The sequence below is a fragment of the Castor canadensis genome, chromosome 8 (assembly GCF_047511655.1).
Source record: "Castor canadensis chromosome 8, mCasCan1.hap1v2, whole genome shotgun sequence".
Lineage (NCBI taxonomy): Eukaryota > Metazoa > Chordata > Mammalia > Rodentia > Castoridae > Castor > Castor canadensis.
The window spans coordinates 79,601,391-79,620,294 of NC_133393.1; the positions used below are offsets into that span (position 1 = coordinate 79,601,391).

An 18,904-nucleotide genomic window follows, 5' to 3' on the forward strand; every position below is an offset into this window, starting at 1 on the left:
TCTTATGCTCCTGTATGACCTGAAAATGTAGCTTGGCTTTCATTTCCAGCTATAAGAAAGGGACAGATAAAGGGAGCTGGCCAGGTGGGGAAAGAACAAGGAACACCCACCCTATAGACATCTCATACCTCACCCAGGGTCAGTCTTTAGAAATCATTTTTTTTTGTGGGGGGAGGGGTGCTGGGAATTGAACCCAGGTCCTTTTGCATGCTAGGCAAACACTCACCCTCCCCATAATCTATTATTTTTTAAAAATTTGTTTAGCCCATGAACAAAGCATAAATCAGGGCTCATAATTACAGTATTGACCAAATTAACAAGGCTCTCCTGACACAGGTTCCTCAAAAATTGAAGGCTGAAAATAGTAAGAATTGTGATAACATCACATTTCCAAAGTCCAGAATTTAGCTGAAAACGAAATTCAGAATTCTTATTACCTTTTTCTACACAGAAATAACATCACTGGGCAGTCTTATGTTTGGTTTCTTTTATTCTTACATTTCTATAGTTTAATAGAAATGTATTAAAATGATTCTTAGCTAGGTGTGGTGGTTCACACCTGTAATCCCAGCACCCAAGAGGCTGAGGCAAGAGCAATACAAGTTTGAAATCAGTCTGGCCTCCATAGTGAGACTGTCTCAAAAACCCAAAAATGATTTTTTTTTTCCTGAGTGTCCCTCAGAGTGTTTATTTTTCTTCTGTGCTAGAAATAAGCTTTTTTATATTCTATTAAGACTACCTCTTGAGCCTAAGGCTAGATCTCTGCTATTTTGGGAACTCAGCCTACTTCCTCTTATAAAGATGTGTTCACCATCTAGGATGTCCTTTAGTTGTCTTCTCTCAAGCTACTTTTACAGTCTCCCAACTCTTCCTATTTTTGCTGATCCCAAAAGTAGACACAGGACCATTTCATTGTTGCTATTATGAATTAAAAGGTGACAATAAAAATGACATGTTCAGTCTAACTTATATCTTGGTTTCCAGCTTAGTTTCTGAATTTCGTTGCTAAAAGTGTTCATGAAAAAGTAAAAGACATGCCCTTTCTCCACACAGGTCAGCAGGTGGAAGCCTACATGTAATCTGAGGACCTACAAGAGTCCAGTAGATTGCTTTAATTCTTCAGGAATTCCAGTGGGAAGTATCTGTTTCACTGGATCCCTGACCCCAGATTTCCCACTGGGACATACCTTCACACCTTGAAATAAAGCAGTTAAAAAAATTATCACTAGTCTTATTTACACACAAGAGTTAAGCCAGTTTATAAGCACAGGATAAAAAACAAACTCAGAATCTGGAACCAAATAGATCAAGAATAAGAAGTTAGAATATAGACAAGCAGGTCATTGAGTCCTACATTATTAAATTGTGCCAGTTTTAATCTGAAATTTCTTTCCTCGTAGCTACAACAAAAGTTGAGAAAAAAATCAATTAATGTATCATTGTTCATAAAAACAGGTCAGATTGATACAGTACAGCTCTCCTGGAATTATGTCTGAGTAAAATTTATCATTTGGACAGTGATACATCTTTCTTCAACCCCTTCATGAGAAAGGAATGGCAGACCTCATTCAGCTGTCTTAACTTTTAAAAAGTAGGAGATGATGAGTTATCTCAAATTAATGGCTAAAATCTTAAACTTTTGAAATTTCAAGCTGAAGTAATAAATGGTAGCTGGCTGAAGATACTGGTCATACCCAACTTTTTTTTATCAGACCTCAAAATGAGGGCCCAACACTTTCAATGTGGATTTGCAGTGGATACTTCAGTCAGGGTGAATTTTCTAGAAAGAAAAGGGTGGCAAGTATGATCTCTATTTCTGTATTGTCTACATAGTTTTACTGTTTCGGTGGTGGCACTCAGTTAGCTTTCTCCAAGATTTCAGTTCCATAGCTTTGTCCTCTTGGCAACCAACCCCATGTACAGTGCTCACCACCCAAAATATACTTAGTATTCAATGAGTTAAATAATACTAGCTAGATCAGGAAAACACTGAAAAGTACGATAGTTAACCATCATCTATAATACTCCCACTAATGGGACAAGAAAAAAACAGCATGTGAAACATGTCCCAGAGCACTGAAACCTTCCAGAACACTAACTGATTCTTCTGTTCATGTATCTGGCCTTATCAAAGCATTTCACATGCTACAGAGCTGGCCCATTCTATAAAGGCAGGAAGAGATCTGCACTAAGCACAAAGTCTAATAAATACATTTAAAACACAGTATTTAAATGACCTAGGCTACTAGTAGAAATGTGTGCTCAGAAAAGTATGTAATTCGTGGTAAACTTCTCTTAGAGCTTCTTAACGGTGAATTGGTTTTTGATGAAAAAACATTCTAGTGTATTATGCACATTACTGCCCTAGTAAACAATTTAAGTACTCAATTTTAATGACTGAGTCATTATGAAAAGGATTTATCATAGCATGTCACTAAAACATCCTCAAAGACTGATACGCTATAAATTCTGTGTTCTCTCCCTTCATAGTGATTCTCCATTACCCAGATTACATCGTAGTGCCCCTTGCCACTTCTGCTGCCTTTCTTTTTCCCTTTCCCCTTCACTTTCTTTCTTCTACTCCTGACTTTCCTTGCTTTTGATATTAATGGGGCTTATTTTTCATCATCCTTAATAGCCAGTGAAGATATTCTTTTCCTTTTGCTTAAATGATCAGTCACATCCTGTGTTCTCTGTCACTGACTTTTGATTTCACTCAGCTATTTTTGTCACTGATGACTTTTCTGCACTTCAACTTTTCTACATTTTTTGTTCCAGACAACTCAAGGTGCCGGAGGTGGGAAGGGGTACTAAGAAGTCAAAGCATTATTTTACTGTTAGCCTCTCCTTACACACATTTTTTTTTCCACTTAATTCTCAAAATACAGTACAGAAATTTCTATCAGTGGCTTACTAGTTCCTACACTAGGTCCTTCAGAAAAGAAAAGGTAAGTTGCAGACTAAGAAAGTAAAAGGAGGCCTCAGCAGAAGCTACAACTAGACCATTTGCCATTAATGCATGTAATATACCAAAATTAGTCTTTCAAGCAACAAGGATTGCTATCTAAAAGAAAGTCAACATATATACTATCAACTTAAGAAGGCTGAGGTTTTTCTTCCTTCATTAATGTTTTCACTTTGTCTATTATAATCACTACAATTTTAGATAAATTTGATAAAAATAAAGCCTTTAAGTTATTAATAGTTTCTATTGTATAATACAAAAAGTTTTAAGAATATGCTTTCTTGTATGCCTCAATGTATACCTTCACTCTTACTTGTATTAAAGCAAGATAATAAATTCTGAAAAACATCCAAATTCTTTGTGTACGGAATTTGGTTAAAAGAATCCGCCACTAAAAACCACATGGTAAAATCATGAAACAGAGCTAAAAATGTAGCCCAAGCTGAGGCTCTGAATCATTTTGCATATTTTAACATGAGGTGCAAATATTTACAGAATTTGCATGTTTTCCTGGTGTGGAAGTATATTTGAGGTAGAGTGAAATGAAGGCAGGTGAAGATAATTGTGATTAATAAAAGGAAAACAAAATTTCAAACTAGGCAACTCAGTTCATTTCTACAGCCTCATAGTGTACGCCATCAGGTTCATTAATAAAGCAAAAATGTTCTTTGTGGGACCAAAGCAAACATCTGTGTAACCTACTCTTTTACGTTACCCAAGAGGGCATAGAAATTATTTTGTTACAGAAAGTTTTTTGTATTTTTGTAATGAGATTTTACCTATAATGACAGTAAAGGCTCACATTTACTAAACAACCAGTATGTGTCAGGTAAGTGTTAGGAACTGACATTAAGATTGACATTTAATCCTTCCCCTAACCCTATGAGCTAAGATATGACCATCATTATCCCTGTTTTATAGATGGGAAATGGGTTTGAGTTAATTTATGTGCTCAGGCTTGAGGTTTATAAGAGATTCAAACACAAGGTTTCAGTTAGCACTCTGAAATCTCTGTGTCATACTATCTTCCCACCTATGCCCTACTCAAGTAAAATCCCATCTTCTGTGAGATTTTTTTCTCCTACAGTCCATTTAAAATACATCCTGAAAATACTTGATTATGATGTAATGCCTTAACACCACAGTTTGATTTAAGAACTGGAATATTTCCCTATTACAGTTATTTTTAATTCTTGCAGTTCCCCTCAAATGAATATATAAAATATTTGAAACATGAAAAACAGAGGTAAAGACCAAAAAAAAATCATGTTTTAAAAAGAACATAACCAGTTACTTGGTATCCTATTAAAAGTATCTTATAGTAAACACAAATTTTGATTTTTCATTTAACAACACTAAAGGATGAGGTATATGAATGTTTTAATCACAGACTTTTACTGTATGCAATTAACTGTATTTCACAACTAGCATCTAACAAAAGACAGTACCACTGCGCCCGTAAAAAGTACTGCAATTAAACAGAAATTACATTATCACAAGAAACCACCAAATACAAGTGTCAGGGTCTACAGTCTTTTTTTTCTTCAAATGATATCATGATGTCTTTTATGTGCTATTTTGTATCCAAGATACCTTTTCAAATTGATTTACATTTCAAAAGTCTCCTATGGGTGGATACATACTAAGCAAACAGAAAGCAGGAGACCCCAGGAGAATTTAAGAATTACTGTGTGGTTCCAAGTTGGATTTTTAAATACAACATAACACATTTTAATTGTAAACAAAAATGCAAAATCTGTAGTCATAAAAATATTTTATTGGTAATTGTACATATTAGTGAGCGGGGCTGTAAATACTTTATTTCCGAATATGGATAAATGCATAAATTGGCAGTGTGTGTGAAAACAGGGTACTATGGTTTTCATAAGAATTGTTGTACTTAGAGGCCAATTAAACTGACTTAAGATTAGTTATTTCCAAGTTCTGAGCAACAGTTCCCATTTCTGTATTAATTAGACTCATAAGTCTATGACCCTGGATAAGTTTAGAACAAGGAAACAGTGATAAAACTATTATTTACGTTAAAGCTTTTCCAAAATTGCAGCTTTTAAAATATGGCAAGTTTCTTTTCTATTTTTGCCAAGTGATTATAATTATTTGAATTTTAATGTTTTATATAATACAGAAAATACCAGTGTTCAAAGACAATAGCACTAAACCTGAATTAAAAGCTAAGTAATCAATGTTTTATTGTTTACTAGTCTTCTAGCAAACATTACAATAAATGAATGTTTTGAAAAATAAGCAAACAAGCAAAAATGGATAAAATCAGAAACAATAATTTAGTGAAATGTGTCAAAAACATTGGAAAATGTTCATACAAATTCTTTATTTAATAACAACTTTTCTATTTAACCACACCAAGTACCAGCAGGTGTATTTAAGAGGATAACCATTATGAAAATCCTGTTGCAGCAATAGTTGATTAAGTTGATCTTTGACTTGTATACATATAACTATTTGTTTCACAATTCTCAAATAATACATATTTAGGCAGCTTGCACTATGTAACAAAAAATTTAAACTTGTTACATGCCAATAGTAGAGAATTCAAGAATTATGTGTTAGAATTCACTAAACTAAAAGTGAAAATAGACTTACCAATAACACTGCGTAATGAATAATTCAACCACATTTTCATGGCACGTAACTTCAGAGACCAAAATGTTAAATCTGTTTGGTAGGCATAAACTGCAATAAAATCTAATAAATTCTGACAGATTTTTACCTTACGTAAAACTCAAATTATGGATTGTGCACAGATGTGTTTGTCATGAAAATGTGGTATTTGTTGGCATAATCTGTATATCTGCATGGTAGGAGAGAAGTGACTAAGAAACTGAAGAAAATCATCTTTAATGAGATTCTCCATTCAATGATGAGGCTTCTCCTCTGGGGGAAGATGATCTGGACATTCCTCTCTCTGTGTTATCAGAGCTGGAGCCGCTCTGACTGTGTTGATCTGCAGAAGCAGCACTACATGCAGGCGGTGACTTTGTTTTCTCCTTAAAGTCTGTAATAATGACTGTTAGATCTCCAACGGTAACTTCCAAATGCTGAGCACTACTCCGATCCACATTTTTTAATCTTGGCCTAAACACAAAAAATGATGAATTTTTAAACTAGCTTTTCCCCTACCAAATTTCTGAGTAATACTAAGTAATATATTAGGCAAAAGTCACAAAATTAATGTATATGTAAAGTCACAAAAATATTAAATGTTTCAAATCATTAACAGTAATAAAAGTAATCATTTATGAACCTTCAATGTGCCAAAAAACTTGACTGCCTAGAAGTAGTTCCTTAATTATACATTAAATTTATACTACAATTAGCAGGCAGATTATTAGTTTTATTGAGACAAATGTTTTAGCACAACAAGGAGACAGCTGCACCACAGAGAAAGCTGATGAAAGCTAAGGTCAGGCTGAATGCAAGAGCTCTCACTCCACTGATGGGCACTGACTGTTTTGAGTGGACCCAGAACCATTTCAATTGGTCAAAGCCCATGCAATTATCAGTTCAATATTTTGAAAAATGCTTTCCTGGATGCTTTTTGAAGGAAAAAGAACAGATACAACTGTCTTTTAAAAACCCAGTAAAAGGAAAAAAGCATCCTTACATTTAAGCTTTTATTTGTTGACCTTTGGTTTGTCAGTATACCTTTCGAACTCAGGGGAACTTTCATGATACTTTATAATAAAGAGATGAAATATTTTACTTTCACTGTATATGTAAGAATATAAATATTAAAAAAGAATATTAAATGGTTAATTTTATTATTTCAAAAATGCCATAAAACACTCTTCAAATTTACCTGGTTTTCTTATGACTGTTCTTTTTGCTAGTTGTTTCCTTTTCACTTTTTTCTTTTTCTACTTTATCTTTTTTCTCTTTCTTTGATTGTGTAGGGGGCACAAACTGCTGAGTAACCTGCTGTGCAACCAACTGGGAGACAGGTCGAGGTTTCCTGTGTGCATGTTAAAAAGAAAGGTTTTTAATTATAACATTAAAATATGTTTTTATGAACGAATACTTCATGTTATGAGAATATATATTATGATTTTCATATGTAAAACATAAATTATCTTTCCTGTTCAACAAAAATAGAACTATAACCAGTTAAAATTTATAGTGCAAGATAAATGGTCAAACCATTAGAATACAACATATAAAGTAACTTGACATTTAAAATGTGTATCAAAGAAAACAGGAAGGCACACATGTAAGTAAACATGAATTTTAAAAATTAAACTAGAAACTTTATACTGAAATAGTATTTTATTGGTGCTGGAGATTAAGCCCAGGTCCTTGCAGGGGCAAAGCATGAGCTCTTCCACTAAGCTATACCCCCAGCCTCTGAAACAGTATTTTAATTTATCCTTTCTCCTTCAGAGAAGGATATATCTAAATCTCTATGGCAAAGCTGTTTGTTCTTTCCTTTAAAAGCTTTAATTTATTCATTTAATAGATACTTAAAATTGAGTGTCAAAATGTCTTACTCACATCTTTGGAATTCCTTATGTCTCTAGCAGAAATCTCACTGTACATTTTTGACTTAGGAAATCTGTTCAGTCCTTTGAGATTATCTACTTACTAATTTTGAAAGTAGGACTTTTACAGGGATATCCTAAATGTTGCCTGGTTTCCCCTTTGGCACTAGTGTAAGTTATCACGCTGGTAGCCCTGGCTCAAGGACCCCTCCAACTTTATGACAGAAATTGGGCAACTGAGGTCAAGATTCAACGTAGTCTCTAAGTTTTTAAGAGAAAGAAATGTAAGGAGAGGGAAAGCAGGAAGGGAAGCAATAAAGGAGAATAAGAGAAAAATGTATTTTAACAGATGGTCTACAAATAATGGTAACTTCATTAAAATCATCCTATTTTGGATAGCAGATTTTAGGTTTTTAAAAAAAAATCTGTTGTTTTGTTCCTTTACAGCAAGATAAAATAGAAAATGGAAAATATTGCACAATTGAACAATCGCAGCTACAAGGCTGGGAGGAAATGGAAAACAGTATGTAAAGCAGATTTCGGGAGATGGATCATGAATTTTGTTTAGAGCCTACATAGAGTGAAGCACTGGAAGGATAGCCAGGACAGATGTCCAATAAATAATTTTAAAAATAGGATTGAAAGGAATCAGGCTCAGAGATCTAAATTGAGAGTTATATAAATAAAATGGATGCTGAAAAGTATGGTAATTAATGGCTGGACTTAAGGAAGTTAACTTTAAAAAGGATTAAAGCAATGGTTCTCAAATTTAAGGTACAGCAGAATCTCCTGGAAAGTTTGCACACCTTGCTAAGTCCTACACCACAGTTTGTGATTCTGTAGGCTTCAGGATGGAGCCCAAGAATTTGTATTTCTGACTAGTTTGCAAGTTATGCTGATGTCTCTGGTCTAGAGACACCAGAAAAGAAGCTTGAAGAAGTACAATATATTTGGTGACTCCTAGTACTACTGTAGCATCAAGTTTGAGATGGAGAGCAGGGAGCAGCAAAGAAATGAAAAAGGGTGGACAGTACCCAAAAGTGAAAAGATAAGGAGTATGGTTTACCTTAAGGATGGCAAGTCACTAGAGAAATTGAGACCTAAATTTTATAAAGAGTGTTGATATTCATCTGAAACAGAAATGTGCAACAAGCAGGAGAATTGCTTGGAACCTACTTTAATTGATAAGGCAGAAATGCAAAAATAATTTTTTTAAATGCCTAAAATAAGGATGTAGCAGTATAGCTAAAACATGCTGAAGCAGAACAAAGATCACAAGGTAACTGACTAGATGTGCCCTCCTCACTTCTGAACCAACAAACATTCTTTAAGCAAAACACACAAAACTCCTTGCCCTCACATAGCTAACATTCTGTAGGCTGTAGATGTGTTCTCAATGTGCCCCTCTCCCCAGCTCAAATTCTTATGTTGAAACCTAATCACCAACGTGGTAAGACTCAGGAAGTAGGGAGGTGACTAGGTCATGAGCCCTCATGGGTGGAATTAATGCCCCTTACACCAAGTGAGAACATAGCAAGAGGTACCATTTATGAACCAGTGACCCCTCACTGGACACAGAATGTGTCAGTACTTTGATCTCAGACTTTCCTGCCTCCAAAACTGTGAAAAATAACCCTGTCTATGGTATTTTGTTATAGAAACCCAAATAGATTAAGACAGTGGGATCAAACAAAGCTAAAACAAATAATAAGCACAGAATTTTGGATGTAGGTAAGTGCTATGTAAAAAAATTAAGTAACATATGAAGTGTTAGGGAGGAGGTTGTAATGTTAATTATTATTCCTCTTCGAGGCTATATGCTCTATAAGAAAAGGGAAGTATCTTTATGCATCGCTGTATGCCTACTGCCTAGTACAGTACTGAAAAAAAATACTAGATACATAAAGAATGAATGTTAAACCAGGTGGTGGTGGCTCACACCTGTAATCCTAGCTACCTAGGAGGCAGAGATCAGGAGGATCGTGGTTTGAATGAATGTTAAAGAATGAGTGAAAAACAAAATAAAGGTTTAATGAGGAAGAAACATGTTTACTTAAAAATATTTATTTATAATTGCACATGCTTAAATGGTATAGGGTGACATTTCAATATACGTATACATGTAATGATCAGTTAAGGGTAACTGGCACATCTATCACCTTACGTGCATTAAAAAAAAAGGGGGGGGAGGTGCTGCCTTTAAGCCTACTCATTGGCCAGGATCAGGCACTTACTACACAGAACTAAACAAGCAATGAAAAAGTTATGTAGAAAAAATTTGTGATACTGGCATATGGAAAGAGCAAGTAAACTTAAGAGTGTGACAAGGCTGATAAAAAGTCTTTTTATGCTAGTGCCTAGTGAACAGTGAGTCACTTAAATTTGAGTTAGTCCAAAACTAAAAATGGAACTGAGTAGTTTGTCATCATTTTGTCTCACAAATTATTACAAATCTCAGTCTCTTCATAATATTATGACTTTGTCAACTTCATTTTTTGTACACTTTGTATTGTCATTCCTTTCACCTCAAAATTTAATGCAAATTGACAGGGTACTGGTAGCTCATACCTATAATCTTAGCTACTTGGGAAACTGAGATTGGAAGGATCATAGTTCAAGGCCAGCTCCAGCAAACAAGGTGTGGAGTCAAGAGACTCCACCTCCAAAATAACCAGACCAAAAATAGACTGGAGATGTGGCTCAAGTGGTAGAGTGCCTGCTTTGAAACACAAAGCCGTATGTTCAAACCCCAGTCCCCCTGCCAAAAAAATAGGAAGTGTGGGAGTGTGGCTTAAGTGTTATAGTGCCTACCTAGGAAGCAAAGGGCCTGAGTTCCAACTCCATTACTGAGCAAAAAAGGAAAAAGCTTTACAACAGGCATATAAAAAAATGCAAATGATTTACAAAGTGTATTGAATTAAAATAAAGTTGCAAACATTAAGAAAAACCTTTTCTTTTGAACAGAGTAGAAATTCTAAAGTTTCTAGCAATCAATAAAGTGAAGTTATTTAGTAGCTATTATTAACAAGATTTATAAAACTTATTCACTTTATTTAGTGCTGCTTTTAAATAAAGTTGTAAGTTTTCTAGGGTTTTTCTGGCTTCACCAATGATCTAAGTACCTACCATGCAGATTTTCAAGAATTCAGCTGTTACGCTGTTGAGTATGTTGATGAGTACAGAGTATTTTACAAGCATGGCATCAATCCCTTACTCCTCTAGCATTAGTGTCTGAGCCAGCACCTTCTGCTGTGATACTCTTCCTCAACATCTCATTTCCACTTTCATGGAAGAAGTGAGTAATCCTAATTCCCCAATTCACAAATCTTACAACACAGCTGCTACCAAGTCTTTTTTTGTTAACAGACTTTTTCCTTCTCCTGAATAATTTTTCCTTTTTTTAATGACCTATCAATGTGAAAATAGAAGTATAGTAAAAAAGTAAATATTAGCAAAGCATGATTTGCTTCATAAAACCATGAGGTTGAGTTAAATAGTTTTTCTTTGGTGATGCTGGGATTTTGAACTCAGGGTCTTGTGCTTGCTAAGCAGGTGCTCTACCACTTGAGCCACATCTCCAGCCCTTAAATAATTTAAAATGAGTTGTGAATTGAGCATTCTCCTAATGTACTAATAATACTCTCATTGGTAAGAATAAGATATTCAGTAATATACTCTCTCCCTAGGAGGCAAAACCAACACAGAAAGAATAATTAGTTGAATTAGTTAGGGGAGGGACTGGAACAAGGACACAAGCTGGAAAACAACCACATCAAACTAGAAATGCAGTAATATATGGAGCTGTAACTATAGCCTAGTCAGACTGGAATGGAAGGGACACAGTCAATCTGATGATAGTTCAGAATAATATTCTGCTATGTACCTGGACATAGGAGGATAAAGAACCCTCAATAAAAGGAGTAAAATATTATTCTTTTCTGTTCCTCGGTAATTATATCTCTTTTCATTTTAGGCTTTCCTAAATGGATACTATACAACTATTCCATTTTTTATTCTTGTTTTAATGATAAGGGTTAATTTTCACTTAAACTGCTCCTCAATTCTAGGACTGCTTAATATAGTTCAACTCTGGGAGAAAAGAAGATTAGACAGAAGGGTGGAGGGGGAAAGGGTATGTGTGTGTAAATTACTAAAATAGTTTGCTGCTGTTTAGCAACTGAATGAACTTGAAAAATTCTACATGGAAGGTAGCAGGAAAATAGCTGCCACTGTGCCCTATTAAAAAGAAAGTCCTTTCATTTCCAGGGATCTTACAGTTTATCATCCCCATTCTATTTGTTGAGAAACAGAAGGAAGGGAGTAGGGAATTTTAGAGTTAAGAGTTAACTCAAAAAAGACAAAAAGAAAAGACAAGATTTCATTTATAAACTACCTTTTTTATTTGTTCAGGGGTTTATCATTTGTGGTGCTGACTGTACTCTAGTAATGTCAAAGGTTCTGTGATAAGGAGTTGATGTGCACAGAAAGGTCATAGCCCAAATGTAGTACTCTTTCTCCTACTTATTTATGTCAATAATTAAGGGGTAACTTGTGAGATACACTATTCACAAATTTGGGGATCTGTATGTATCTGTAATACACCCTCAAATAGACTTAGGTCTGCTGACTTACTGCCATAAAGAAAAAGGGGAACATTTCTAGAACCAGTTAATAGATAACTACTATCCACTAGAACAAAATAGTTTTAGGAGCCATCTTACCTTTCATGTGGGTGGGAGGCCAATATATGTCAACCTGACGTGAAATTTATAAGTTCTTCCCTCCACCTCTACCAACAAAAACTGTGCTAAATATTATAAGAATAATTGTTTTTTGTTTTGTTTGCTGAGACAGGGTCTTGCTATGTAGCCCAGGTTAGCCTAAGTTGTGATCGTCTTGCCTCAGCTTCCCTAGTGCTGAAATTATAGACATTTGCCATTGTTCCCAGACAATAATAATGCTTTAAACTCTTATCAACCTAATCATAAATTAGTTTTGTCAATTTGGATACAAAAGACAGATTTAAAAGCAAAAACAACTGGGCACTGATAGCTACTGTCTATAATCCTAGCTGCTCTGGAGACAGAGATCAAAAGAATCAAGGTTCAAAACCAGCCTAGGCAAAATAGTTCACAAGACCCTAATCTTTAAAAAACCCATCACAAAAAAAAAGGGCTAGTGGAGTGGCTCGAAGTGTAGGTCCTGAGTTCAAAGCCCAGTACTGGAAAAAAAAGAAAGACTGATTCTTTTCCAAACAAAAGGGAATATTACTCATAGCTCAGAAAGAAGTAATCTGCTTAGTGACTCTCAAGTATATGGTAAATTGAAGTAATATAATAAAGCTCAATGAATAAAAAAAATTGAACCCAAATCTGTTGTGAATTTTGTGATATACTACTACTAAAAGCCCAAAAATCTTACCAAGAAAAAACTGTATGAGAAGCCACCTATATGACAAATTTGCTGTACATTTGCAAGTGTAAGGTACAGGCACTGAATATTAACCATGAACCAGACAAACATAATCACTGCTCTCATGGTATCTACTTAGCAGATGAGGTAGAAACCACACCAAAAAAAACTAGATGAAAGTAAAAAAGCACTTTGTTTTATTTTGTGGAGGTATAGGAAATTGAACTCAGGGCCTTGAAAGTGCTCTTTCTACATGAGCCAAAACCCCAGACCTTTTGCTTTTAGTTTGCTTTCCAGATAGGGTCTGGAGCTTTTGCCTGGGCTGGCCTTGGACCAGTATCTTCCTACCTACACTTCCCAAATAAATGGGTTTACAGATGTACCACTATGCCTGCCTTGTTTTTGAGATGGGGCCTCATTTTAACTTTTAGTAGAGCTCACCTTGAACCTTGATCCTGTCTCCACCTCCTGAATAGCTGGGATTACAGGGTGGACTACAGTTAACACCTGGCTGTGAAAAGCACTTTAAAAAATGGTGCTTACAGGATTACCAGAGTAGCTCAAGTAGTAAAGCACCTGCCTAGCAAGCACAAGGTCCTGTATTCAAGCCCCAGTACTATAAAAAAATAAAATAAAAAAAAAATAAAAATGGTGCTGTGATTAGTAAAAATATGAGAACTTGTTATAGACAGAGATGAGATCACTTTTGTTTTTAACAATTATACTAAGAAAAATAGCCATCACATGGATCTTTAAATATTTTTAGTATTTTAAGAAGAAATAAGGAACAATAAAAAACTTGATTAAAACTTTTTATTACGAGCTGAATGCTGGTGGCTTACATTCCAGTGATAGTGTAAAACAAATAGGAGGACTGTGGTCCAGGCCCGCCTGGGCAAAAAAGCTAGACTTTATCTCTAAAATAATCACAGCAAAAAGGCCTGGAGGTGTGGTGGAGGTGTGGCTCAAGCTGTAGAGTGCATGCCAAGGAAATGGGAAGCCCTGATTTCAAAAGTTCAAACCCAGTACTACCAAAAAATTAAAAAGAAAAAGTAAACCCAGTATTTTATTCCATAATAACTTGGTTTTGAAGGTAGACCACTGTCCCTCAGTATCCACATGGATTGATTCTAGAACACCCCTCAACTTCAATGCTAACAAAATCTACAGATGTTCAAGACCCTTATATAAAATATCATAGTATCTGCATATAACCTATGCACATATAATTTAAACTGTCTCTTGATTACTTAGAATACCCAAAAAATATAAATGTTATGTAAATATCTGTTGTATTATATTGTTTAGGGAAGAATGGCAAGAAAAGAGTCTGAATGTGTTCAGTATAGAAGCATTATTTCCCTTGAAAATTGACCCTGTGGTTGGCCAAAGGTTTTGATTTGTGTTATGTCATAGTGCTGGGGACCAAAACCAGGGCTCATGCATGGTAATACGTATGTGTTCTACCAGTGAGCTACATCCCAGCCTTAAAGCTTTTGCTTTTCTTCATTTAAAATGTAACTAACTCCTGAAGGCTATGAATAGGGATTCCCGATTTTCAAATACATCTGTAATAGATTTTAACTTATCTTTACTTCCACTTCTCACACTTGCATCAAACATTTTACTTTTGAAAACCTTAAGTTTTTAAAGACATGACATTTTCTGTGCTTCAAAATTACCAATTTTCATTTTTAGATTAGATACTGAGGAGTACCTATCTTCAGTATCTATCCATTTATGAACCATATCAACTAAATTTTTGCACCAAATATAGAAGATGAAAGAGTACAGTCACATGGGGTTTTTTGTGTTTTGGGTTGATCCCCAGCACCACAAAAATAAAACAAACATTTAGGCTCCTTTATAAACCAGCCTGTAACTATTTCCAATGTTAATGCTGTCTGTCTTTTGTTCCTCCAAGGCACTATGCTCTATGTTTGATTTAGTTATACAATACTAAGAAAATCTTTATTCACACAGTTAAATACAGTAGTCCTTCCTTATCCTTGGTGGATATGTTCTTTGAACCCAGTGGAATGCCTGATACTGCAGACAGTAAGGAACCCTGTACATCCTGTTTTTCTATGAATATATACCTATGATAAATTTTAATTTATAAATTAGGTACAGTAAGAGATTAACAACAATAAAATAGGACATTTAGAATAATATAAAATAGCATTAGGTTAATATGCTACAATAAAAAGTAATTGTAGTCTCTCTCAAAACATCTCATTGTACAGTAATATTTTCAGAACATGGTTGATGGTAGGTAACTATGGAAAATAAAACCATGAATAAAAAACTGTACTTAAGACCAGGCACTGGTGACTCACACCTATAATCCTAGCTATTCAAGAGGCAGAGATCAGGAGGATCATGGTTCAAAGCCAGCCCAGGCAAATAATTCACAAGACCCTATTCAAAAAAATCCTTCACAAAAAAGGGCTGATGGAGCGGCTCTAGGTGTAAGTAGGCTCTGAGTTCAAACCCCAGTACCAGAAAAAAAAAAAAAAAAAAGGAAAAGAAACTACTTAAAATGACAATCTTTTAACTTTAAATTCACCTTGACTCCTGGAAAGCACTTCAATTGAAATAACTTTTTTTTATTGTTTTATTATTCATATGTGCATACAATGCTTGGGTCATTTCTCCCCCCTGCCCCCACCCCCTCCCTTACCACCCACTCCGACCCCTCCCTCTCCCCTCAACCCCCTCAATACCCGGCAGAAACTATTTTGCCCTTATCTCTAATTTTGTTGAAAACAGAGTATAAGCAATAATAGGAAGGAAAAAGGGTTTTTGCTAGTTGAGATAAGGATAGCTATACAGGGAGTTGACTCACATTAATTTCCTGTGCGTGTGTATTACCTTCTAGGTTAATTCTTTTTGATCTAACCTTTTCTCTAGTTCCTGGTCCCCTTTTCCTATTGGCCTCAGTTGCTTTTAAGGTATCTGCTTTAGTTTCTCTGTGTTAAGGGCAACAAATGCTAGCTAATTTTTTAGGTGTCTTACCTATCCTCACACCTCCCTTGTGTGCTCTTGCTTTTATCATGTGCTCAAAGTTCAATCTCCTTGTTGTGTTTGCCCTTGATCTAATGTACGCATATGAGAGAGAACATACGATTTTTGGTCTTTTGGGCCAGGCTAACCTCACTCAGAATGATGTTCTCCATCAATTGAAATAACTTTGAAGCTTGGAACAGAATAGAGGGAATTTTAGTATAAAACTGATATAATTCTGGTATGCAGTTATTAATAACCACTCATATACTTTATCATAATAAAACAGATGGGTCTTATTGTACATATCAGATATTCGGAAGACAATCAGAAGGAAACCAAAAGAAACTTTGTTTTATTGTGGAGGTTGGAGAGAATCTGAGGAATGTAGTTTGAAAGCAAAACTAAAAAGTAAGGGCAGATGTGGAAAAGAAAAATTGGTAATTTAAAATTTTGCCAGTGGGCTGGGGGTATGGCTCAGTGGTACAGTATTTGCCTAGCAAATGCAAATATGAGGACCTTGGTTCAACCCCCAGCATCATAAAAGAAAAAATTTTTGCCAGTAATATTTGCCTTTATTCAATGAACTTGAAAACTAAAAATAAGCACTTTATTTTGAAATAAATTTTAAATGAACTACATATTACATGTAATTGCTGATATAATTATTAACACATAGTATTAATATAGAATAGTACATAAATAACATAGTAAGTGTATCCATGTTAAAATATGGTGCACAGAACACATTTACATAATGTATGCTGATACTTTTTTTTTTTTTTTTTTTTTTGTAGTCCTGGGGTTTGAACACAGGGCCTTCACCTTAAGCCACTCCACCAGCCCTATTTTTGTAATGGTCTTTTTGGAGATAGGGTCTGGCAAACTGTTTGCCCAGGCTGGCTTCAAACCACGATCTTCCTGATCTGTGTCTCCTGAGTAGCTAGGATTACAGGTGTGAACCACCAATGCTCTGCACTATTTGATATTTTAATGACAGACATACTTAGAAGTATGTGTCAAACATTCATGGGACACCTGCAGTCCTTCTACAGAATCTTCGTCTTCCAGTCTCCCCTGTAAAGCTATTTATTTTGTGGGGTTTAATCCCTAGTTGATAAAAGATTATGCTTTACCTATTTTTGTATCCCTAGACCTTACATGCAGTAGATACTCAGTAAACATTTCTTGATATTGAAGATCACTGAAAATGCCAGTTAAATATGGTATGTAACTATAACAGTAAATCATATAAACACTTGTTTGAAAGTTGGTACCAACTTTCAGAGATATGCTTTCTTGAAAAATATTGCTGATTCCATCTTATTTTGAGTCAGTTATTTCTTTTTCATGAAAATGGAATAGTTTAATGGACAGTTCTGCTTTTTCATAAAAATCAATTGCTAAAAAGAGCCATAAGTCATTTTCTCCACCTACAAATAATGAAATAATTATAATATTAGCACCATTTAACTTTTTGCAAAAAAAACCAAAATACAAAAAAGGCTGGTGAAGTGGCTCAAGCAGTGCCACTAGCAAGCAAGTATGAGACCTTGAGTTCAAACCCCAGTGCTGCCAAAAAAAAAAAGAAATTGAGGTATGGATTTCTGAGTCCGCATTTGCTTAGTACTCATCCTATACCTCTCATTTATGCCTAAGGTGTGGCTCTGAGGAATATAATTCTAAAACTGCTGATCCAAGGAATCCATGCTATAGCAATTAAATTTCTCTCTCAGGTTCAACATATTCTTCCTTCTTGTCACTTGCCTAAAGGTGTTTACAGAATGCAAGGAAGAATATCCTTCACCATTTCAAATATCTATGCTGGAATATTTAAGAGAGCTTGTACTCCAAGGTCTGTTTATATTTAAATTTCAACACCGAACACTTCTGTAGAAGACCAGACACAATTTCCCCTCACCTCCTAGGAGGTAGCAGCAGAGAAGACTTGATTCTTTGGCCAATTCTAAGATAATTCTTGGAAAACACAAACAAAATAGATTACTTACATCAGCTTTATAAAAGCTAGGTTAGAGTTTTCAGCAATTAATTACCTGAAAAATCTCTCACATCACTAAATAGCATCAGTTTGGTATTAGCTTTTCTCTCAATTTGAATGATTAAGGGCAACAATCTTCAGAGCTACAAATAAGTCACCCTCAACTTTTCCCTCCTCTTAGTCAAATAAACATTAGGTGCTTTCAATTTTTCTTCCATTTCATTAAAACCATTCCTCATCATTCCCATTGATACTACCCTATCCTTACCCAATACCTACTTGGTTCTGCATCTTCATCCCTCCAATCCAAGATTACTCTTCTTTAAATTAGTGTATTTAGCAAATATTTATTATGCATTATGTTCAAATCACTGTTCTAAGTACTGAGACAAAGTACTGAACAAAACTTACTATCATGTGCTATTTTATCAAGGGTATGAGTTTAACTTTTTTTTTGGTGGCACTGTGGTTTGAACCCAGGCCCTCATCCTTCCTAGGCAGGCGCTCTTACTGCTTGAGTCACCCCTTGAGGGACGACCTTAATTCTTATTTTATAGAGAAAATAGAAGCTATTCAATTAAAATCTCTACAACCTCTGACTGTACCCATAAACTCAGACTTTCCCATCCATATTCCTATTTAAGCCATTCCTCTCTCTACTCACTGAGACCCTTTTCCAGGACAGCACTCCTGTCATTAACTTCCTTTTTTCCCTGCTCCAGTATTTTCTTCTCTACTGGGTTATTCCTGTTAGCATACAAAACTTACCTTAAAAAAAAAAAAAAAAAAAGAAACTGTCCCTTAGTTTAAAACTCTTTCCAGGTGCTATCCCATTTCTGTTTTCTTTTCCACAGCAGGCCTCAAATGAGTTGTCTACACTCACTTTCCATACTTCTTTCTCCCACTTTTGTGGGCTCACAACAATCAGACTTTTGGTCTTAGTTACTAAGTGGTCTTTTATGATTCTACTGAAATTGTTTCTCTCAAGATGACCAACAACCACTTTAC

General features: G+C 35.1%; 1 protein-coding gene across 6 annotated transcripts in view; it reads right to left on the reverse strand.

The window, feature by feature from the left end:
• Positions 1-4,722: 4,722 nt before the first annotated feature.
• The window catches only part of Yaf2 (YY1 associated factor 2), a 71,852-nt gene continuing 57,670 nt past the window's right edge, over positions 4,723-18,904 (reverse strand). For all 6 annotated transcript variants that reach the window (XM_020169775.2, XM_074083145.1, XM_020169770.2 and 3 more), the window contains 2 exons: positions 6,804-6,956; positions 4,723-6,079 (listed from right to left, as the gene is read on the reverse strand). In XM_020169775.2, coding sequence (XP_020025364.1) covers positions 5,842-6,079; positions 6,804-6,956 — 391 coding nt within the window. In that variant the 3' untranslated portion in view covers positions 4,723-5,841. The remainder of the gene's footprint in view (positions 6,080-6,803; positions 6,957-18,904) is intronic.